This window comes from Anabrus simplex, chromosome 2 (assembly GCF_040414725.1).
Source record: "Anabrus simplex isolate iqAnaSimp1 chromosome 2, ASM4041472v1, whole genome shotgun sequence".
Taxonomy (NCBI): Eukaryota; Metazoa; Arthropoda; class Insecta; order Orthoptera; family Tettigoniidae; genus Anabrus; species Anabrus simplex.
The window spans coordinates 1,055,545,082-1,055,569,757 of record NC_090266.1 but is presented as its reverse complement, the minus strand read 5'-3'; the positions used below and the strand labels follow the sequence as shown (position 1 = coordinate 1,055,569,757).

Here is a 24,676-nt window from a genome sequence, read left to right as displayed (position 1 = left end):
CCTGGATGTCTGCTGACATCTTTAAAGACTGTTTTCTTACAGTTTGTTCCAGATGTAGAAACATTGCTTGCTTCAGTCAATCTCCCTAGAAAATCTCTTCTTCTACTAGACAACTCTCCATCGCACCCAAATGAAGTGGTGACATCGAAGTCATGTTCCTCCCTCCTAACGTGATGTCATTGTGCCAGCCAATGGACCAAGGTGTGCTAGAAACATTGAAGAGGAAATATGGGCAGAAACACCTTTCATCCCTGATAGAAGAAATGGACAATGGCAACGACATGATAGAAAAGCTAAAACGAATCAACATGAAAGACGCGCTATACTGGATGGTGCAGTCTTCTGAAGAATTTGAAACGACATTAGCAAAGTCTTAGAATATATTGTTGAGTGAGGTTGAACATTGAGAGTAGTTGGTACAAGATGACAAGGAAAACATTGTTCCCTTACTGAATTTAGGGGCTGCCTGGCCAAGGCGGTAAAGGCGTGCTCAGTTCACCCAGAAGGACATGAGTTCGATTCCCCATCAGGAAGTCGTAAAAGTTAGGAAACGAGATTTCCACTTCTGGAGGTGCACATGGCCCTAAGGTTCACTCAGCCTACACCAAAAATGAGTACCAGCTTAATTCCTTGCGCAAAGGCGGCCGGGCATAGAGCTAACCGCTCTACCCCAACAAGTGCCGAGGTTACGGATAGTGGAAGACTTTATCTTCCACCCCTCCAAGGGCCTTCATGACTTTGCTTGACCTTTTTGCTTACTGAATTGCATTCCTGGCTGTGAGGATGTTACAACTCAGGTTGTAAGTGGTGTGCACAAGATCACCTGTTTGAACTAACTCGCTCTTATATTATTGATTTCGTGAATGCTAACGAAAATGAGGATGATGAAGAAGGAAGCATTGCAGAACAAAAGGATAAAACGATGACTCACATTGAAGGAGTTAGTGCATTGGAACTGGCATTAACCTACATTGAACATCAGCCGGAAGCAAGCGCTCACGGAGGTGTTGATTTTTCGTCGATGGTGGGATCTCGCAGCAAGGAAACGTGAATCACCAGGCAAGCAGACATTGTTGACAAGTTTCTTTTCGGAAGACATTTGGAATGTTTTCGTTCTATACTGCATGTACTGTACAATTGAATTGATAATTCAATAAATAGAGTACCGTAAAACATGTTACTGTTTTAGTAATAGAGTATAGCCTTCCTGTTTTAGTTCATTTTCAAAGTTATTCTGCATTATCCAACATTTTCGGTGATCAAATGTACTCCAAGTCCTGTTTAGGTTGGATAATCGAGACTCTATTGTGTATATTAATTGTGGTGACCCATGCTTGTTCAGAACATGTCCGTAAGCAGAACTAATTCCATCTAGGGATTGAGACTGTCTTGTTTATTTTGTGACTCTACTCTCTGTGTACATACTGACAAAGAACCCTCACGAGTGCAAGGTTGCAAAAGGCCAGTGGTACTGACAGCGTTCGAAGCCTCATCTATCATATACTCCGCAAGCGCAATATTGGATGCTAATGGCGAGAGGGGGCGGAACTGTAGGTATCCAAAAATGAACAAAAGTGTGAGGCTATGAGATGCAGTTAACCGGCACATTCGACACATACATCACAACAGTGCTATACTGCTAGTAATATTGATATAAACCAGTGCAATTGCAACCATAAACAAAGCAAACATTGTTTTATATCTACAGCAACAGCTGGGGACGTTGACATTCCGTTAGAAATGAACGCAAGATATTTCGCAGAGTGAGAAAGAAGTGGCAGATGACATATGAGCGTTTTTGCAAGGTGAGTCAGTGGAATGCGAGATGTCTTATATTCTAGGTTATGTGAACATTGCACAATGCGGATTACAGTGATGACGATACAGGTGAAGATGATTTACAGTAGAAATAGATGTCCGGGCATGTAGTTCGTCGTCCATGTCAGAGTCGGAACTCTCGGCTCCAGTGAAGTATAGTAAAAAAACAGTTATTGTCCAGCAAGCGGGTACTATACATAATTACATCCACAACTTAGTAAAAAATAAAAGTACTAACAGATTTCGAGTAATTCCGCAGCAGTATGACCGTGTGGTGCATACGATAAACTAACATGCTTCAAGAGAGGAAAAGGCAAACCTGTTAGAGATTGTTGTTAGCGGGATTCAAGGATGCTCGAGGCAAGTTACACAATGTAAATGATAGTGACCTACTATGTTATGGGCATCAAATTCCACAGGACATAGGTTACAGTGACTTCAAGGGGTGCATTGGATGGGTTGCACAACATAAAATGGAGATACAGCATTGGACGATTCAAAAGGACTAGATTCCAAACAAAACTGCAACTTGACAGTGCACATCAAACTGCAGAACTGGCTCGAGCATTTGTAGATGAAATAAACAAACTTATCCCATCATTTTTAGTGTGGAATTTGTTTTCAACACAGGCTGTTCGGGATATGACAAGGAAATGCATATGAAAGGCACCCTGGTAGTTGGAGGTACCTAGAGAGTTATAGCATGAACAACGAACATCAATGTCCTAACGCATGCATATACAATTAACCCTACAGTTAGTCTGGATGGCAAGTTGGCTGGGAAGTTATTTAGGATGGTACGTGAAGTTGGAGGTTGTCTGCGTCCAACGATTCTGTCACGTGTCAAGGACCTAGCAAGGGCAGTAGAGAATGTTTGTCACATCAAGCAGGAGACTGAAAATGGGCTTACAGAACTACAGCTATGGTATGAACACTGCTTTTGGCCCATAGCTGATGAAAATAACTTGCTGTTGCTTGACTTCTGGTCATCCTATAAAATCATACTGTGTTAGAGAAAACCATCCCTCCTGGAAAGTGTGCGACATTGCTATTCATACTACCTGGAACCACGGGATAAATTCAACCTCTGGATAGCGCAAACAACAATATTTTTAACAGGTTTGCCTCGTCCTCCCTTGAAGTATGATAGTTTTTCTTATTCACCACATGGTCGTATTGCTGCAGACTTATTCAATTCTGTTAGTACTTTTATTGCTTTTTTAATATGTTCTGGATGTAATTATGTATTGTACCCGCTTGCTGGACAATGATTGTTCTTTACTACGCCTCACTGGAGCAGAGAGTTCTGACTCCGATTAGGACGATGAACTACACGCCTGGACATCTATTTATGCTGTATATCACTTTCACGCGTATCGTCATCAGTGCAATCCGCATGTGCAATGTCCACATAGTCGAGAGTGTACGACACTACACATTTCCACTGACTCATCTTGCAGACACGCTAATATGTCATCTGCCACTTCCTTCTCACTCTGCAAAATATCTTCCGTTCCTTTCTGATGGAATGTCAACGTTCGCAACTGTTGCTGTAGATATAAAACAATGTTCGCTTTGTTTATGGTTGCAATTGCACTAGAGTGTAAGGTACTTCAGTCTGTCAAAACTAAGGAATAATAATGTTCTTTTTCAGGTAGTTGCTAAATTTTATTTATTCATTAATTAGTTTTGACAGACTGAAGAACCTAACGGTTATAAATTAACTGAGAAGAAACTGAAAAGAAATGGCTTCAGATATGATAAATTTACATTTATTATTTAAAAGTACAATATAACAGACGGATTGTCGTGACATTGGCTTACTTGCTCATTATTGGAAAGTGGAATGTATTTGATGGATGGCTGAGGTGATGATCTTTTACTGTATTTTATTTGTTTTAAAATTACAGTGTAATGGACAGACTGTTGTTGTTGTTGTTGTTGTTGTTGTTGTTCATTGCTCATTATTGAAAAGTGAGTGCATCTGATGGACAGTTCTTCATTATTTAAAAGTACAATGTAACGGACCTCAAGAAGGCGAAGAGTAAACAAAGCGATCCTTCTTTCTTGTCCGTTTCACCCTCTTTGGGGTACGATAGATCTATCAATGGTTAGTGAGTTGTGTTTTCCTGTCCTCCCAGTACTTTTTCATCCTTTCAGATCTTGCCTTCCTCTCTTCTTCAGACATTCTGTATAGTCGTTTGGGCTTCACCCTGACCTGAAACCTCTTTATTTTATCTTTGGTTATTTTCTTTGCAGATCCATCTACAAGCATCTCTTCTGTAATTTGGAATTCTCGTAGGTCCTTCTCAGTTTCCTTAAACCAGTTCGGCTTGGTTTTCTTATTACGGAAATAGTCGAAGATTCTTTTAGTTATCCTTCTCGGATCCATTCTTAGGATGTGGCCATAGAAGTCAGTTCTTCTTTTCCTTATTGTGTCGGAAATACTTTCTGATTTTCTATACAGGGTTTCATTGCTGATGTGGGAAAGTTCGCTATTATGGAATTTGGGGCCTAGAATTTTTCATAGTATTTTCCTTTCCTTTATCTCCAACTTTTTCATTGGACCATGTGTAGTTATAGATAGAGTTTCTGCAGCATAAAGGGCTTCAGGCTTGACTACTGTATTATAATGTCTGATCTTGGAATTCCACGAGAGTAATTTTTTATTATAGGTGTCTTTCGTAAGCTGGAAGGCTGTTTCTATTTTGGTTCGTCGAGATTCCATTGCTTTCTTCTCAAGACCATTCCAACTGATCCATTCACCAAGGTATTTGAAATCTGTGACGATATCTATTTTCTGTTCCCCCACTTTCAAGTATTTTGGAGGATTCTTAATGTTGGTTATTATTTTGGTCTTTCCAAAGGCCATTTTGAGACCTATCTTCTCTGCTTGCTTCAGCAGTTCAAAGAACTGCTCCTTGGCTTCCTCCCACGTCTCAGCTAGTAAGGCCATGTCGTCTGCAAAAGCTAAACATTTGATCTTGATAGCCTTTTTTACCAATCCCAATCGAATTCCACCACTAGTTGTCTTATCCCATTCTCTGACTACCTTCTCCAAGGCACAATTGAACAGTATGGGGGACAGTCCGTCACCCTGTCGGACACCAGTTTTGATCTCAAAAGGAGCCGACAATTCTCCCATGAATTTGACTTTGGAAAATGTATTGGTGAGAGTTTCCCTGATGAAGTTTGTTGTTTTGTTGTCTAGACCAAATTCTCTGAGTACAGAAAGGAGACTTTCCTGGTCTAGTAAGTCATATGCCTTTTGGAAGTTAATAAAGGTGATGACGTATGTTTTTGCCCTAGATTTCTGGTATGCTATGAGATTTTTCAGGTTCAGGATTTGTTCCAGACAGGATCTCTCCTTTCTGAATCCCGCTTGATATTCACCCAACTGATGATCTTACTGTGGTTCTGTCCTATTAAGTAAGGCCATTGAGAATATCTTATATGTAATATCCAAAAGTGATATGCCTCAATAGTTGTTGGGGTTCATTTTATCCCCCTTCTTGTGGATCGGGTGGATGAGGGCCATCTTCCATTCTTCTGGAATTCTTTCTTTGACCCAGATTTCCTCAAAAACTTTTTGTAGGGATTCTATTGCTTCCTTGTTGGCATTCTTCCAAAGTTCGGCTGTGATCTGGTTTTCTCCCGATGCTTTGTTGTTTTTAAGGCTTGAAATGATCTTTTCTAGTTCCTCGAAGGTTGGCGGCTGTGAGTCAGGATTGGTATTTGTTGGGACATTAAATGTCATTTTTTCTACTGGCTTTCCACATTTGAGGAGATTTTCAAAGTAGTCAGATAGTATCCTGCAGTTATCAGTGTTGTTATGTGCTATATTTCCATTCTTGTCCCATAACTGTAGAGTCGGTGGCTTGTACTTCGTTGTTCTCTGTTTAAATATTTTGTAGAAACTTCTTGTCTTGTTTTTGGTAAAGTCGTCATCTATTGGAATAAGCATCTGGTTTTCGTAAACCTTTTTAATTGTTTTGAATTTTTTATTGACCATCTTTCTTATCCTTAAACACACAAGCAAACGATATGACCCGGAGAAAATTTTAAATTCAAAAGAATACCATCTTGCGACAAAGGATATACACAAACAAAATTGGGATCAAATAAAACAGAACTTATTATCAAAAGCTGAAAAATTTGCCCCTATAACAAAAGTTAAAAAACATGCTTGGTGGTCGGAAGAATGTGACGATCTATTCAAACAAAGGAAGGAAGCATGGCACAAATGGCAGTCGCAACGAACGGAAAGCGATCCTGGTATATTACAGTTTTTTAAAATTACTTACTTTGCTTCAAATGAACATTATTATGGCTTAAATGGTGATGTGGAGGGATATTCTATTAATATAAGTGAGATGCCTAGTATCAAACATGGACAAAAGCCATTTTGTTAATTTTTCAGTAGAGCCACATTTTTGTTTCTCTATTTTAAACCCACGTTACATGTGTGAAAATTTTTGTGTGTCATATTTCCAGCCCTATGAGCAAGAAAATCATAGTCGACACTTAGGAATTTCAGTCTAAGTCAATGTAAAACACGTTCAAATATGACGATGTCCATTTCTGAAACCGAGATTGGCTTTTGTCTATTTTTGATACAAACATCCATGTAATTGTCCACTTTTGAAACAAACTATCCCAATATTTGGAAAAAAGTTGCAGGATGACACGGAAGTAAACTTCCATTTTAAAAGAGATACAATTAAAATATGAAAGAAATAAGGCTATTCTTATACTTTGTTAACATTTTTAACATTCACTTCAGTTCTTGCTTCACTGTATTTCTGGGCAAATAACCTCTGGTTCATCACAAGGTCTTCAAAACAATCACATTCATAAATAATCATTAACAGCTCGTTCATTTTCACTACAAATGTTCTTATCGATGACTTCGACATACCACTTAAGACAGGCATTAATTTCCAATCTTTTCCGAAGTGCTTTCCTAGTAATTTGTCAACATCTTTATTTCTGTGGGTTTACATTCATGCCAATATCAGTAGGTAAAGGATTAATTAATGTTAGACTTACCTGTCATGTTTTCATGATCTTACGCTCAATACCTGTCTCCAAATAGTAGCCTACCTCACCTTTAACTACAACATTGCCTCTTTTCGTGCTCCTGAGTACAATTCTTTTACACTGTGAAATCTTGAAATGGAGTTGACTAGCAGATTTCAGATAAATCTGTGCTTGTTCTTTCCAATTCAGTGGTTCCAAGGTTTGTACAATCATTTTCACTGTGCTGTACATTTTGAACACCTCAAGATATTCATCAGGACTTACTATGGTCGTCATCTTCTTAAGATCTTTTTCAATCAGTCCAAAAATCCTATCTGTAGGCAAATATGAATGTCCAGTAACTGGAAATGCCAGTTTTAATGTGTCAACAGAGGATGGTGCATACGTTGTAAGCCACTTTGCACACATCGCCAACATATTAATGTTTTTATTTTGGCCTGCGCAGTCATCAGCAATCAACTTGACTGAAGCCTTGTGAATCATTAGATCGTAACTCATTGACAACCGCTGATGCTATTTCGTTTGATGATTTCTTTCCCTCATTCTCCAGCCACGTATAAACACACACATTGTCAGGGCGCAGTTTGCTTTGAGATGTGCCTATTACAACAGACGGATTGCGACAGTAGAGTTGTCTGGAATAATAAGCCGAAAGTTCACATAATTTTGGCAAAACAAGGTTCTTTCGGCAATCGTAGGACATTAAAAAAGCCGTCCTCCTCTTTTTTTCCTTAAGATGTCGATAAAAATTCTCTGGTCGCCATGACAGTTTGATTTCACTTGTAGAAATATGATTGGCTGAAACTGTCATGTCCATTTTTTATATAAACTACGTTTGGAGGTGTCCGATTATGAAAGAAACTGCATATTTCTATGTTAAAAATTGCATACAAATATTCATTTATGAAAGACACGGACCATTAATTCAGAGAGAGCAATCCTTAACTCAATTTTGATATAGGTGGTGCATGTCCATGTTTGATATTAGGCACCTTTTACTTTACTTTTACTTTAAATTTTATATGTGTATTTTTGTCTGCATATAGTTTACTATCAGATATGTTGTAAACAACTGGTTTAATATAGGTCAGAGCTTGACCATTGGAAATATCATGATTGACATAACATGATCTAATGTGTCTGTAATGTTTGACAACTAAAAATTGTCATCCAAATAACAACATTAATGGTGTTTATGCCCAGTCAGAACCCAACATGAAACTACCTGCTTACATTGCAATAATATTTTTGTAAACCCTAGAGGCATAGCCATACATATCAGCAGGACTCATCCATCCACAGAGAGAAGAATCTGGAATGACACAATCCCTCTTTCTACTTCCAATCAGGCACACGATGATTAAGAATGTAATTCGCATGGCATAAATGTTTTTTTTCCTTCAAACTATAAACTATAAACAACAGCTAAATCTTCAGGAAATGAAATTTAACTCCAATTCGAGTGACTCTGAGTTTATTATTTTAACGATTTTAGTTTGTTTTTGGTTTGTATTGATGTATATCTAATAACAACACTAAAAAATCACTGGTAAATGATGATGATGATGATGATTGTTGTTTAAAGAAGCCTAACAGCTAGGTCATTAGCCCAATCATTTGTAAAGTTCTATGTCCATATCTACATATTGACAAGGCAGACATAAATCTTTACCAGTGAGTTTTCAGTGTTGTTATTTGACCCTGAATTTGTCGAGTTTACAGAAACAGTTCTGCAGTTCTTGTCGGATGCAATAGACCTTTCACCTGGACTTAATCTGCCAGGAAGTACCATGAAGCAGGGAAGAAAAAGGAAGGTATGACTTCACAACAAAGGCAAACGCTAAAACACTCCTGTTGCTACATTAAAGCAGTTGAACAAAAACAATGGACTTACTGCCTGCTCAGATTTCTCTGCCATGAAAATTCTGGACTACTTTTCGAAGACTGACTAAAATCGGTTAATACACAAGGGAGATGTTGTAAGTCAACTAATCCTGAAACAGGTACAAAATGTGACAGAGAAAATCAAACAAATATGCTTAGCAACAAATACAATGCAATCGGGGGCAGAAAGCTGTAAAATCTGTGCTAGATTCCAAATGCCAACGTGTTAGATACATGAAGATGATGCTGACAAGGCCTTTTTTCGCATTTCTCCGTGCCAAATGACTACATTAGACCTGAACCTGCATTGCACATTAATGATGTAGAATGAATGCTGAATGGAACTTCCCTTACTACCATAAGTAAACAAGAAGCTAATTCTGCAATTTTTTGGATAACTGTTGCTACTGCACCGGATCCTGATTGTGTTATCGTGCATTTAACATAAGAGAGGTAACAAATTAAATTATCATGCATTTGGTGAAAGATGATTCTGCTGTAGAAATTCTTGCTTTTTGTGAGGGCCATTACTGTATTCATTTTTAAGGCTGGTGATGAGAATGATATAAGCAATTGCTGGCCTATAGCCATTTGTTCCATTAATAATTGAAAGTGTTGTAATTGATGCCTGAGAGAATTTGTAACTTTTACTCTACACCAGAGAGCCTTCGTTAACTCACCATGAACAATAATCAATACTTTAGTTCTCAGATCTGTGTTAAACAAATGCAAAATTCCAAAAGATTGATGCTACAGTAGTCTTCCCTAATATTCAAAAGATATTTGATAATATAGGTCACTTGCATCTTTGGGAAATACCAGAGAGCCTACCCTACCTGATAAACTAGGAGCTCCATACTGAATCTATAGGAAAATAATCAAATTGGTAGAAGTTCATCGTAACAAAACAAGACCAGTAAACTTAAAGTGAGTTCTCCTTCAAGGTTCGCCACTTTCACCTGCTTTATGTAATCTAGTAACAGATCCTATATTAAATGAGCTAAGTGAGGAACCAAACAAGAAAACCTATTGCACAACTGAAATCATACAGGCTGAGTGGACCTTGATCTAGGCCAGGTAAAAATCCCTGATATGGCTGAGAGTTGAACCCAAGGCCTCTGGTTAAGAGGCAGGCATGGTACCCCTACACCATGCGACTGACAGCTAATTGAGGAGCCTAAGCAAATATGAATATCACCTTTCTCTGGGATTTTTGCCATTGACTGTTACGGTAATTTAGATGATAATGTTGTTAAAGCAAAGAATAAATCTTCAACCTTATAATTAATCCCTTGACTGGACGAATAGATTCCTAGTGCTGAACACCCAGTGGCTAGTTATTCAGCGCAACTGGCAGTTGTGCACAGTAACTTGCGACAAATGTAACAAATGGACCGCAGATGTAATTTTAGTGGATTGATTTTAATTAAGTAATTAACAAATATAAATATTTCTTCTACCACTTTTCCCACACTCGTGGAGTAGCGGGTGTGAACTGAGTCGCACATATGAAGTTCGCCCTGTTTTACGGTTGGATGCCCTTACTGTTGCCAACCCTATGTGGATGGATTTAATCGCTATTGTGTGTTTCTGTGGTGGTTAGTAGTGTGGTTTGTTGTCTGAATATGAAGAGGAGAGTGTTGGGTCAGGAGTGGTATTGTGATGATTTAATAATAGTATGAACAATGCCTATTATACTGTTATAATTGTTATTAACTTTAGTGCAGTTGAAGTCCGTCATAACAAGAATTCCTAACGGCAAAGAATTCACCCGTTATAGCGGATTGTTGTTATATCAGATTTTTCATAAAAGTTGGGAAAGATCCCACACAGATTAAAATTGGTATAAATGGCAAAACTTGCATTTTCTGCAGATTCTATATCCATGCTATAACTTACGCGTTCTTTTTCGATTTCTAATTCTACATGAATGCATATGTTCAATTTAATTCTGAAAAATTGTAGTACCACTCCACAGGCTTCTGTTGCAGACTTTTCAGTTTTCTTATTTAAACAGCATTACCTGACCCAACCTTATATGCATCATGAAAGCATATTTCAAGCGCCATAAGGAAATTATAAGCTCGCTATAAATTTACATGGAAAGAGACTTTCCAAAATTTAACCAGATGTGAGAAAATATAATCTAACCTCTGAAATTAGCGATCCACTCTGCCATATCTTGGGGTGTATCACAGTCTTACTTGAGCTTCTACTGTATAAAACAGTGCACACAAAAGGGAATATCAGAGATTACAATTTACTATGCAATCCACAAAAATAACAGAAGAATAACTCGCCACTGGCACTGTTATAACTGTGGTTCCTATAAATGATTACAGCATTGAAATACTACCATGAAACAATCGATGCCAGCATGCATGAGGGTACATGGAACACCTGGCTTGAGCTCTGCTAGTCCGCATCATACGGACAACATGGCTGCAGTATTGGCGTGCAGTACATACCTGGCGTGGAGTCACATAATCTAAGAAAATATGGACAATAATCCAAGCTAATACAGTATAGAATTTCAAAGATGCACCAGTAGGTGGCAGAAGCGATCAAAAAAAAGCCAGACGCCTATAGGCGACTAATTCAACTTGCAAATGTATTTTGAATTGCGAAAACGTCTAAAGCAGTTATCAAACCAAAGTCACCCAGCTCGATATCTGCAGTCGTTTGAGTGTGGCCAGTATCCAGAATCGGAAGATAGTGGGTTCGAACCCCACTGTCGGCAGCCCTGAAGATGGTTTTCCGTGGTTTCCCATTTTCACACCAGGCAAATGCTGGGGCTGTACCTTAATTAAGGCCACGGCCGCTTCCTTCCCATTCCTAGGCCTTTATTATCCCATCGTCGTCATAAGATATATCCGTGTCGGTGCGACGTAAAGCAAATAGCAAACCAAAGTCAAGGGGTTATCATGCTTGACCGTCAACAGTTTTAAAGACTATCTATCAATTTGAATAAATCTGTCATTAATATTTCTAAAGGAAGACACCTTTTCTGACGTTACTCCAATAAGCTTGTATATCACCTCGTGGACGTGCCTGTTACTTAGGGAGTGAATTTCTCTGATGATTGCTGTTTCAACTCACAAATGGCCCTTGATGATCTCAGGATAAAATTAGAACTGTTAGCTTCATCACCAAGGCAGCATGGATGAAAAGTTTTGTAAACACATACATTCCAGGCAACGCATTTTAACACGATTTCTAGTTTCCTTTTTTTTTTTTTGCTAGTTGCTTTACGTCGCACCAACACAGATAGGTCTTATGGCAAATTTCTAGTTTCATCAAGGATGCAGATAAACTCAGGGAGTGCTTAAAGAAATATTACATCTTCCTACAGATCCACCCGATGCAATGGTCTATACTCTCATAATATAGAAGGGCCTAGGACTATTTAAAATGCAGTGGGAAGCTATATTACAACAAGTGAATTGTCTAAATACCTCAGAACACTCTGATATATTTGTGACACAGGGAATATTTACAAGGAAATTGACACATGTCAGAGTAAACTGAAAATAGCACCTGATGAAGTAAATTGTCATGAGAAGCAACTTCATGGACACAAGCAGTGCTTTTCGTGTGGCGGTATGCAACACCGGCACCTTTAATAGTGTTGTTTCTTACGTCTCACTAACTACTTTTCGACAGTTTTTGGAGATGCCGAGTTGCCAGAATTTTGTCCCGCAGGAGTTCCTTCACGTGCCAGTAAATATACCGACACAAGGCTGATGTTATTGAGCATGAGCATCAGGAACAAAGAAATTAATTGGTTATTATATGAATATTCCTATCCCATTTCTTATGAACTGTTGGCTTATGGCTTAAAATCAAGCTTGTTTTTCCACTTTTGTTGCCTTTCTGTAGGTATAATGCGTACAAGCACATCATTGAAGTTCCTGTAAACTGCCGTTCTAAAATTATCATTCTTCCCCTATTAACCATTTTGTGTCATCATTTCAAAGTTAAATACAGCATAAAGAAAGAGATAATCTTCATCTTGCTGTTTCTTACCCTTTAACATTTTTGGCTACTGGAATACAATACAATACAATACAATACAATAGAGGGCTGGCTTTTTCACCCTTCTGCATACGAACTGTTCTTATCAAAGACAATCTAACGGTATCTGTATTGCACCAGTTGCTGTTAATGTAGCAGCAAATGACTAGTAAATAGCTGTCATTGTTAATGTGGGGTTAAACACAAAATGTTTAAATTTAACTGCTATCATTGTTTTTAAGTAATAATTATTTGAAAAGCATAAACACTTGTTTTGTGCTGCTGAAGTAAGCGAGTTCATAGTTATTTCATTGGAGCAAGGGTTGCACGTGGTTCACAGGTTAGAGAAGTGAAATTAATAAAATAACAGTTGAATAGCTTGTTGTTGAAGGGCACTATGTCCAATTTTTAAAGTTTTAAGATAAACACAAAAAACTATTTTTCCGCTCTTGTATTGTAATATGAGACATAATTGTTTGTGCAATGTAAAGCGCACACAGGCGCCGTTATAATAAAGTAAAAATTGTATTGTTCCGTATGCTACTAACACTTTTACAGACACAATACATAACTGGACTTGGTTCCTTTCAACATGGAATGAACAGAATCTGTAAACGAGCAATAACATTTACGTTCTTGGTTTATTTCCTTTATTTCTAAATGAATATATGTACAGTATATGCAAGCATGAAAATAAAAGGTAACTTATAACTGTTATTTTCTTCGAACAACACGCGGAATTGTTTATTATTTTGTTATGCGGTATGTTTAAATAAACCCATTATTAATAAAACAGCTGCACTGTAGTTACAGATATCGAGGAACAAAAGCATATTAGAAATCAAGTAATACTGTTAGAAAAGACAGGTAAACCTTCTTCACTGACACGGCCATTCTAGTACGGTAATTCATCAAAGAATGCTTTACTCGCCTCAGAAGTAGTTACATAACGATGAACCTTCTTGAGATCATCCTTTTTCGTTGATTTGATTGGTGCTCGTCCTTTCTCATAGGCCTTCATCAACTGATTCATAAGAGGACCATTTCTTGGCCCAGGCTGAGACAAATGGAATGTGTGATGGGCTATACTCCCAATGAAGGGACGAGCAATCACTCTGCCAGGATGATCTGCAGAATACTGGAACTCGGTAAACGATGCAGGAGCAAACACCACCTTCGCACTTCTAGGAACGTCCTTCCCTGTTGATTCATCACTTACAGTTGTTTTCCTATAATGCTTAGGCCACCACGCATCCACATTAATGATGTCAGCTCCTTCGACCATTCTTATTGTAACATCCTTTTTTGCGTTAGCAGTGATTGTACAGTATTCTTTTGGAGTGTAGATTCTGTCGCAGCACTTAATTTGTTTCTTGAAAACACCAAAATCCCTATCGCAAGGCAGGAAGAAATGACCTCTAATAGGAAAGCGGTGAATAATTTCCTCGAATTGTTTATCTTCAACCAAGCCCATGCAGAAACAAATAAATGAATGATTCCTATTTAGGCCTGGACACGCATCCGAGTACAAGTGAAGTTTCTTCGTGCCTGGTTTAATCTCGTTGGTGAGATAGTCCAATATGAATGTGCACACTTCATTAGCCCCTTTCTGGCCTGCCCATCATGATACATGTATACTTTGGAACTATTGTCTTGGAGGTTGTCTATTGTAAATAGATGTACCCATAGCTGCCTTAGGTAGAATATTTCCTAAACAGGTATATGAGGTACAGGTAAATTTTGCATGTAGTCAAAGGCAACACAGGTTGTATCATCAGACTGGCAGGATTCTGAGCATGATTTCATAGAAGAATAAAATTTGTGACTTCTGCGCTTGTTATTATTTAGCTCGCTTGCTGCTGCTAATTTAACATTTTGTGATAAGTGCGGAGACTTCATTGTGACTAGAAGTTCTTCACAGATACTGCACACATCTATTTGGGGTCTACCGAATCTGTAGCCAAAGTTCTTATTGAAATAATCAACATAAAATGTATATTTTACTTCAAGATTAGGATGTTCCTCACAAAATAAATCATGCATTTTTTTAAAGGTTCAGCCTTGCATCCAAATAGTTTACTTCGTTACCCCTATAATGAGAAGTTTTGACTGGAAACTTGAGAATGTCGTCCCGAATTTCAGTGCAGATTTCACGTGATACAGCACGCGTCTTCTTATTGAATCCCCTCTTGTCCACTGGGCTTTCTCGCCTTTCGCCAACAGCTTAGCAATCCTGAATACACGCTTCTGTGTTACTCCGTGTAAACTAATGAATGCATTCCTACAGACCTGCAGACGCTCCTGACTTCTAAGAACAAAATATGTATATGCTGATTCAAGTTCCACTTTTGATCGTTCTCAGTCTTGATTAACAGCCCTAGGTCTTCGCCGTTCAATCAGTCTCTGTAAGTGGATATCCTGTTCATTTTTGGGTTTCATAATCATAAAAAGCACTAAATATCTGCAGCCTCTCTTCTTCTTGCAATGTATTGAAGCAATGACGCTTGCACCTAAAACAAGTTACCTAGATAAATTCTTTGTCCGACATCCATTAAGTAATCATAACTTCAGTATCAATAATTGTTCGAATCCCTTTTATGGAAGTGGAATGGTTGAACAGATACTATCTAATACTTTTCTGAGGAACTGCCTTTCCTGCATAGCTTGTATATGCAGTACCCTTTACACTTGTTCGCTTTACTTTATTCCTGGCATAATTTTCTTCGTTGCGTTTACGTTTCTTTCCTGCCATAACTTCATTGTCCATGATGAAAATATCTTTAAGAACACAGCAAGAAGAAGAGTAATAATATGCAGAGCACATCAACCACGAAGGATATATTGTCAGTGACAACACTCAACATCTATGTAAACAAATTAAACAAGCGCGCCAATCTTGACATCCAAGACACAGCAGCGCTCTCTGCATAAGCTGGTTGGCGCTGGTAGACATTCCATGTTGAAACGCACTAACTGCAGGACTAAGTTCCTTTCAACATGGAATAACTAACCTGACGGTTGTGGTAATGGCACAAGCGCTGCCAGGAAATGGTTCCTTTCAACACCAAATCATGCATCTTGCTTCTTAGAACACAAAATCACTGTAAAAGGAATTTGTCAAAAATGTGGACTTAGTGCCTTTCAACAACGAACGATTCAATTATTTTGCACTAGTGATGATTCTTTTCAAGTATCTTCTGAACCTGTGAACAGTGAATCAAGTAAATGTGAAGAAAACATTGCAACATTGCATAGCAAGATTTGCTGCAGTTCAAGAGGGGAAACAGTTGACATGATGAGCCTAATTGTTGGAGTTAAACTCAGAAAAATGACTTCTTCCAGAGAAACGAGTGGCTTTATGCCAAAAATAAAATGTTACATTGTAAAGCATGCCAAGATTTTACAAATTTAGGTCTTCAAAAACAGATGAAAGTGAAAATTTCTTCGAAGTTGGGCAGTAGTATAATCAGTACCTTTTGGAAGACAAGACAACGGTACATCTAGAGATAAGAACTAAGTATGAGATTCAGGTTAAGAAGTAGTTTGGGTAAATACTGCTACCTTCTTTCTTACCCCCAAAAAAAAAAAAAAGAGGCACTGAGCACAGGTAAATATGATACTGAAAGATAGGGCATTTGACCTGTAGTGCATTTTACAGCATAAGGGAAGAGCAGTCTTTGTATATAAAGGGTTAACACCTGCAAACAAGTGGATTTGGCATCACGATTATCTGTCAAGCTCAGAGTGAAAGAGGGCCCAACTACGGTATGTAATATTACAGCAATTCAATCTGTGCTGGGCAGGAGTCAGGATAATAGCACTGTATGTGATGCCTCAAGCAGATTGAAACTATCCTCTTGTCCTCTGCTTCCATCTCCATGGAGAAACTCTTTGCAGTTATTACAGAATAATTGAGAGAGATACAGTTTGTTGTCCTCGAGGAAGAACAAGGCCTGGCTGCTAAAGGTGGTACACGGAGAATTGATATGATAGCTTTTAAGAGTAATTTCAGTAAAGCATACTGTATACAGATCGCAGAAAAATTTTGTTTTGTAAATTAAAGGAGTGTTAGATGGTACAAATACAAGTACGGTATTGTGAATTTTTAAGTGATCAAGTAAATTGATATATTTTCTTTTCGACTAAAGTAATGCTTCAAAATTTGAATTTGCCTTGTATGTAGTGTGTTAAATTATAAGATATTCATCCCATTGAACTTACTTTATGAACTGTAAAGTTGCTCACTTCTTTGTTTTTCCTGTCCTGATGAAGTTCTGTGTTTTTTTTTTTTTTTTTTTTTTTTTTTGCATCTTGGATCTTATAGGTTTGAGTTTTGTTAAACCTTTATAAATATATTTATTACTAGAAGGTTGAAGTTCACAGGAAAAACGAAGTTGACTCTTCAGTTTTCAGCTTATTCATTCCATACTACCGAGCTCGATAGCTGCAGTCGCTTAATTGCAGCCAGTGTCCAGTATTCGGGAGATAGTGGGTTCGAATCCCACTGTCGGCAGCCCTGAAGATGGTTTTCCATGGTTTCTCATTTTCACACCAGGCAAATGCTGGGGCTGTACCTTAATTAAGGCCAAGGCCGCTTCCTTCCCACTCCTAGCTTCTTCCTGTCCCATCGTCACCATAAGACCTATCTGTGTCCGTGCGACGTAAAGCCACTAACAAAAAAAATAATTCCATACTGTGTTTGTTTTTATAGATGTACGGCTGCGTCGATTTGCAGAGGAGCGTAATGAGTTATTAGACCAAGTTCGCCATCTAAAGTTAGAACTGGAGGAAGAACGAAGTCGGCACAAATCTGATCGTCAGAGAGTGCCAGGAATTAGCCTTAATGGACCAGACACTGACTTGGTTGATGTTCAGAGTGAGTTGGAAGATTTATTTCTGTCTTTTGTGCTTATACCATTATCTCTAGAGCCTAGATTCTTCTGTAATTAAATATGTCCATTCCTTTACTTATAGAAAATTGAAAATGAAAAAAATTGGTGAATTGTGGTTCTAATATAGTTATACCTATGTTAAAAATACTACATATTTTTACATATTATGTGAAGAATGAAACAATTTTTACATATCTAGATAACATTTTTTTAAATTGTCAGTTTGTTTAGTTTTCAGATTATAGTAAAATAAGTGGTGGATTTCATCTTGTATAGAATATGTGACCTAAGAGAATGGTTCCTTTAAAATAGGGATTTCTATGCCTTTGTGAAATACACCAGATCCCAGTGCTTAAACTACATATAATAGCACTAACTCTTTCTCAGAATCTGGGATGGCTAGGTGCACTGGATTGGTCATTTCACCTTGTTACACATTGAAAGCAGGCTATTAGCGAGAGACTCTGGTAGGGTGTTAAGTAACTATAAGTACAGTTATGTGTGAGAAACAGAAGTATTTTTCTATAAAATCTTAAAGCACAAGGGAAAGCAAAGAATGTGGCAGATGAGACAATAGGGTGAAAATGGCACACAAACTACCCACATTGTATCTTCATACCTCAATTGATCAGTTGAGTTGTGATGGTTGATCAGTGTATATTAGTGGTGTTTTGTTTAGTCTGGTAACTTACATGATGTGGGCTTGTTGAAAATTCTTCTAATTACTTCTAGTTTTGCTTCAAAACTAAGATCGTGGTAGAGTACGTAGGAATGTTGTACAGTGGACGGGAAAGCGGTAATATGCCAAGTGTGTAACAAACCTGTAGGATGTTGTTCCATGAAGTCACAACTTGACCAACATTTATGTAGTGCATTGCACAGAAACAATAAACATTGTGTGTCTTCTAAGCAGGTACTCTTAACTCAAATGGGAAAGTCGGGTACAAAAAATGACGTTTTTAAAGATATGTGCCGGGCAATGGTAGCTCCAAACATTCCGTGGAACAAACTGTAGGTGCTATATTATCGGTCATTTCTTGGAAAGTATTGTAATCGGCAAATTCCAGACGATTCCATGGTTCGAAAGAACTATCTGGATAAGTATTACCAGGATATACTGGTATCTATTCCAAGTGATATTTAGAACTCCTCTTTCTGGATTGCAGAGAATGAAATGACAGACACCTTGGGATACTATATTGCCAACCTTATTGTTGGGAAACCGGATCCAGAAGCCCTCCAAGTCACACCCACTGTCTTGTTTACCACATTCTTTGCTTTTTCTTGTGCCTTAAGATTTCCTAGAAAAATACTTTGTGTACCTCACACATGATGGTCCTCTGAAGGCGCAGAGCAATGTTCTCTGCAAAACCTAAAAAATTTCACCTTTTTTTTTTTCTGACATGGCAAAGCCCAAAAGCTTATTATCATGTCTACAATTACGGGCCTTGAAAGCAGGAATCTGAACACATCCGATTTGTTCAAGAATCCTGGAACAAACCAACCCTGCAAAAATTGCATGATTTGTTAACGACGGCTTGGAAGTTTTCTGATCTGAAGGCGTACAAATAGGTTAAGTACTGGTTTTGTATTCAGATGCTGTGGCCTATATGTTGGAGCCACTAAAACAATCGCTGAGCGAGTTGGCTGTGCGGTTAGGGAGCGCACAGCTGTGAGCTTCCTTTCTGGAGAAAGTGGGTTCCAACGCCACTGTTGGCAGCCCTGAGGATGGTTTTCCATGGTTTCCCATTTTCACACCAGGCATGACTTCCTTCCCACTCCTAGCCATTTCCTATCCAATAATTGCCATAAGACCTATCTGGGCCGGGACGACGTAAAGCAGATTTTTAAAAAAAATTTGCATGGTCATTCATGGCGAACAAGAAGCCCCAAGAAGATATTTCACCCAGCTAGTTTTATCTTTTGAAGCATGCGCCGGTGACTTCCTGCGATGTTGAACAGTCCTTCTCAGCCTACAACAGAATTTTGTCGGATCAGTACCAAAACATTATAATGGAAAGCATGGAGAAGTACTGTACTTGGTGACTCATTGCAATGGAAAGCATAGGGAAGTACTTGGTGACACATACCGCATCATGTTAAAAATAGTTGCCATACTAACTGTGTTATTTAATAGGAGTTTAAATACATATTCTTTAATAGTTTTTGTTACCAGGTTTTCGTGGATCACACAGGTGAAAGAAGGTGCTGGTGGGAATGGGTCTATCTACAATAGCCAAAGATAAATTTAAAACTTTGAAATAAAGGTTATATATCTTTTCAGATCTTAAATTTCAACAAAACTCTTCACTTGGTGAAAGAACAAGGTTTCAGGTACATAGCAATTTTGATACAAAAAATAGAAAACCCAAGGATAGGTAATGTACAAATTTTGAGCATCAAGCTCCTAATTTACAAGTTTCCAACGTCATTAATGTTGCGTTCAGTTAGATAGATAAGGAGGAATATCTCCCAAAACTCAATTTTCAAGAGCACTTTGCTCCTGCGGTTACAAATACGGCCTTCCAAAGGCCCCACACAATTGTACACAGAAATCATATCACATAACCACAAAAGAGCTTACATACTCTACAATTCTACCAGGGAGACCGCGCTCCCGAACTCTTCCTGCCTACTCAAGGCAACCGTTAACTATTATATTTGCACAATACATTACAATTCCTGGCCTCTCTAGACAAAAAATGCAATTTACAATACCATAGGAATTTTAGTTGACACAGGGGTATCTAGTACCCAATCTACTGGGCCTTCGTGAAAAAGAACAGGTTAAGTTACTGACCCAAACTCAAAAATGTATGGAGGCATACACTTGCGCTCCTAGAAATAAAGGTTAAAACCCTACTGGGGCTTGCAGCCCGACGATGCAGGGGCTAATCCCACACTACTGAGGTGACTAAAAGGACAAGTTAATTTATGATTTACAGGAGAACAACTGTTACAAAGTTGCCTCAAGATAAATTGAAGGGGAATTCGAGAGGGTAACGCACTCTAGCCCTGATTTACAGTTTAAGTCCTTAGGACAAGTTTTCCGTTGTCTATACATTTTATAATAGTGAGATCCTTCTCAATAGATGTAAACTGGTGTCCCGTTTCTCTCATGTGTAATCTCATCGCTGAGTACTTATGTCTGAAGGCATTGTAATGTTCTATACATCTCGTATAAAAGCTCCGTTCAGTTTGACCAACATATGAAAATCCTCACTGAGCGCAAGTTAGTCTGTAAATACCAGATCTTGAATAATGGCTATTTTTATAATTGACCTTATTATGATTAAAAAATATACTTGATTTGTATTCACTGTTCTGAACACAATATTAATATTATGTTTCCTTAGGGTGTTCGCAACCTGATGAATGGCTGGGTTATTGTAAGTAAATGTGGCAAAACTTTTTTTTGTAAGGTTTCTCCGGAATGAGATTTGTTGACAAACGTATATTTAACTTTATTAATTAACCGTTTAATCATTTCAACTTTGAACCCATTGAATTTAGCCAAGTTCCTTGTATAGTTTAATTCAGTTTTTAAGTTGTGGGGGGGAGGGTGGGATTTTCAAAGCTCTGTGTATTAAACTGTAGAATGCCACCTGTTTTTGGAAATTAATAATAATAATAATAATAATGTTATTTGCTTTACGTCCCACTAACTACTTTTACAATTTTTGGAGATGCCGAGGTGCCAGAATTTAGTCCCGCAGTAGTTCTTTTACGTACCAGTAAATCTACCGACACGAGGCTGTCGTATTTGAGCACCTTCAAATACCACCGGACTGAGCCAGGATCGAACCTGCCAAGTTGGGGTCAGAAGGCCAGCACCTCAACCGTCTGAGCCACTCAGCCCGGCATATTTTTGGGAATTAGGATGTAAAGAGGAATTATTTATGGTTATAGGGGATTGTGTGGGTTTCCTAAAGATTCGAAATTTGAAAGTGATCGTTATATCTAGAAAACTTAAGGAATGGAAAGATTTACCAGCAAAGTGGCTTAGTCATGGGTGACCCTTTCTCCGGCATCTTAGCCAACATTTCTATGGATTCAATAGAGCACACGAAAAATTCAAAAACTATATAAGGAACTTGGCTAACTTTAATGGGTTCAAAGTTGAAATGATTAACCGGTTAATTAATAAAGTTAAATATAAATTGTCCACGAATCTCATTCTGAATAAAGCAACAAAAAAAAACTACTTTTGCAATGTTTACTTACAATAACCCAGCTATCCATCAGATATCGAAACACTCTAAGGAAACGTAATACTAATATTGCCTTCAGAACAGTGAATACAAATCAAAGTATAGTTTTTAATCATAATAAGGTCAATTATAAAAGTAGCCGTTATTCGAGATCTAGTATTTACAGCCTAACTTGCACTCAGTGTATTTTCATGTGTTGGTCAAACTGGACGGAGCTTCTATACGAGACATATGGAACATTACAATGCCTTCAAACATAACAAGTACTGAGCGATTACCTCACACATGAGAGAATTGGGAGACCAGTTTACATCTATTAAGAAGGATTTCACTATTATAAAATGTATACATACTTACATTATCATTGTAGACTGTTATGCCTTTCAGCGTTCAGTCTGCAAGCCTCTGTGACTTTACTAAACGTCACCACAATCCTTGATTTGCAACTAGTGTTGTGTCCTCATTTAGTTCTATACCTCTTATCTTTAAATCATTAGAAACCGAGTCTAACCATCGTCGTCTTGGTCTACCTCTACTTCTCTTACCCTCCATAGCAGAGTCCATTATTCTCCTAGGTAACCTATCCTCCTCCATTCGCCTCACATGACTCTACCACCGAAGCCGGTTGATGCATACAGCTTCATCCATCGAGTTCATTCCTAAATTAGCCTTTATCTCTTCATTCCGAGTACCCTCCTGCCATTGTTCCCACCTGTTTGTACCAGCAATCATTCTTGCTACTTTTATGTCTGTTACTTCTAACTTATGAATAAGATATCCTGAGTCCACCCAGCTTTCACTCCCGTAAAGCAAAGTTGGTCAGAAAACAGACCAATGTAAAGATAGTTTCGTCTGGGAGCTGACTTCCTTCTTACAGAACACTGTTGATCGCAACTGCGAGCTCACTGCATTAGCTTTACGACACCTTGATTCAATCTCACTTACTATATTACCATCCTGGGAGAACACACAACCTAAATACTTGAAATTATCGACCTGTTCTAGCTTTGTATCACCCATCTGACATTCAATTTTGTTGAATTTCTTACCTACTGACATCACTTTAGTCTTCTAGAGGCTAATTTTCATACCATACTCATTACACCTGTTTTCAAGTTCCAAGATATTAGACTGCAGGTTTTCGGCACAATCTTGCCATTAAGACCAAGTCGTCACGATAGGCCAGACTGCCTACTACATTTCCTCCTAACTGAATCCCTCCCTGCCATTTTATACCTTTCAGCAGATGATCCATGTAAACTACGAACAGCGAAGGTGAAAGATTACAGCCTTGTCTAACCCCTGTAAGTACCCTGAACCAAGAACTCATTCTACCATCAATTCTCACTGAAGCCCAATTGTCAACATAAATGCCTTTGATTGATTTTAATAATCTACCTTTAATTCCATATTCCGCCAGTGTAGCGAACATCTTTTCCCTCGGTACCCTGTCATATGCTTTCTCTAGATCTACGAAACATAAACACAACTGCCTATTCCTCTCGTAGCATTTTTCAATTACCTGGCGCATACTGAAAATCTGATCCTGACAGCCTCTCTGTGGTCTGAAACCACACGGGTTTTCATCCAGCTTCCTCTCAACAACTGATCGCACCCTCCCTTCCAAGATGCCAGCGAATACTTTGCCTGGTATACTAATCAATGAGATACCTCGATAGTTGTTGCAATCCTTCCTGTTCCCTTGCTTATACATAGGTGCAATTACTGCTTTTGTCCAATCTGAAGGCACCTTACCAACACTCCATGCTAATTTTACTAATCTATGAAGCCATTTCATCCCTGCCCTCCCACTATACTTCACCATTTCAGGTCTAATTTCATCTATTCCTGCTGCCTTATGACAATGGAGTTTATTTACCATCCTTTCCACTTCCTCAAGCATAATTTCACCAACATTATTTTCCTCCTCCCCATGAGCTTGGCTGTTCACAACACCACCAGGATGATTTCCTTTTACAATGAGAAGATTTTCAAAATATTCCCTCCACCTCTCCAGTGATTCCCTGGGATCTATTATGAGTTCACCTGAATTACTCAAAAAAATGTTCATTTCCTTTTTCCCTCCCTTCCTAAGATTCTTTATTACTGTCCAGAAAGGTTTCCGTGCTGCTTGACCTAGCCTTTCCAGGATGTTACCAAAATCTTCCCATGACTTCTTTTTGGATTCAACAACTATTTGTTTCGCTCTGTTTCTTTCATCTACGTACAAATCCCTGTCTGCCTCGGTCCTTGTTTGGAGCCATTTCTGATAAGCCTTCTTTTTACGTTTACAAGCTGCTCTCACTTCATCATTCCACCACGATGTTCGCCTTTTCCCATCTTTACACACAGTTGTTCCTAGGCATTCCCTTGCTGTTTCGACTACAGCATCCCTGTATGCCACCCATTCACTTTCTATATCCTGAACCAGGTTACTGTCCACTGTTTGAAACTTCTCACTAATCATATCAATGTACTTCTAATTTCCTTGTCCTGGAGATTTTCTACCCTTATTTGTTTGCAGACAGATTTCACTTTCTCTACCCTAGGCCTAGAGATACTTAGTTCACTACAGATCAAATAGTAGTCTGTGTCATCAAAAAATCCCTGGAAAACTCGTACATTCCTAACAGATTTCTTGAATTCCAAATCTGTTAAGATATAGTCTGTTATGGATCTGGTATCCCTAGCCTCCCATGTGTAGCGGTGAATAGCCTTATGCTTGAAGAATGTATTTGTAACAGCTAAACCCATACTAGCACAGAAGTCTAGCAAACGCTTTCCATTCCCATTAGCTTCCATATCTTCCCCACATTT

The 24,676-nt window shown here is 38.3% G+C and overlaps 1 protein-coding gene across 3 annotated transcripts in view; it reads left to right on the top strand.

Annotated features, from left to right (window-relative positions):
- LOC136864685 (leucine-rich repeat flightless-interacting protein 2) overlaps positions 1-24,676 on the top strand; it is a 337,500-nt gene that overhangs the window by 260,723 nt on the left and 52,101 nt on the right. For all 3 annotated transcript variants that reach the window (XM_067142000.2, XM_067141997.2, XM_067141999.2), the window contains one exon: positions 17,468-17,632. In XM_067142000.2, the coding sequence (XP_066998101.1) occupies positions 17,468-17,632 (165 nt within the window). The remainder of the gene's footprint in view (positions 1-17,467; positions 17,633-24,676) is intronic.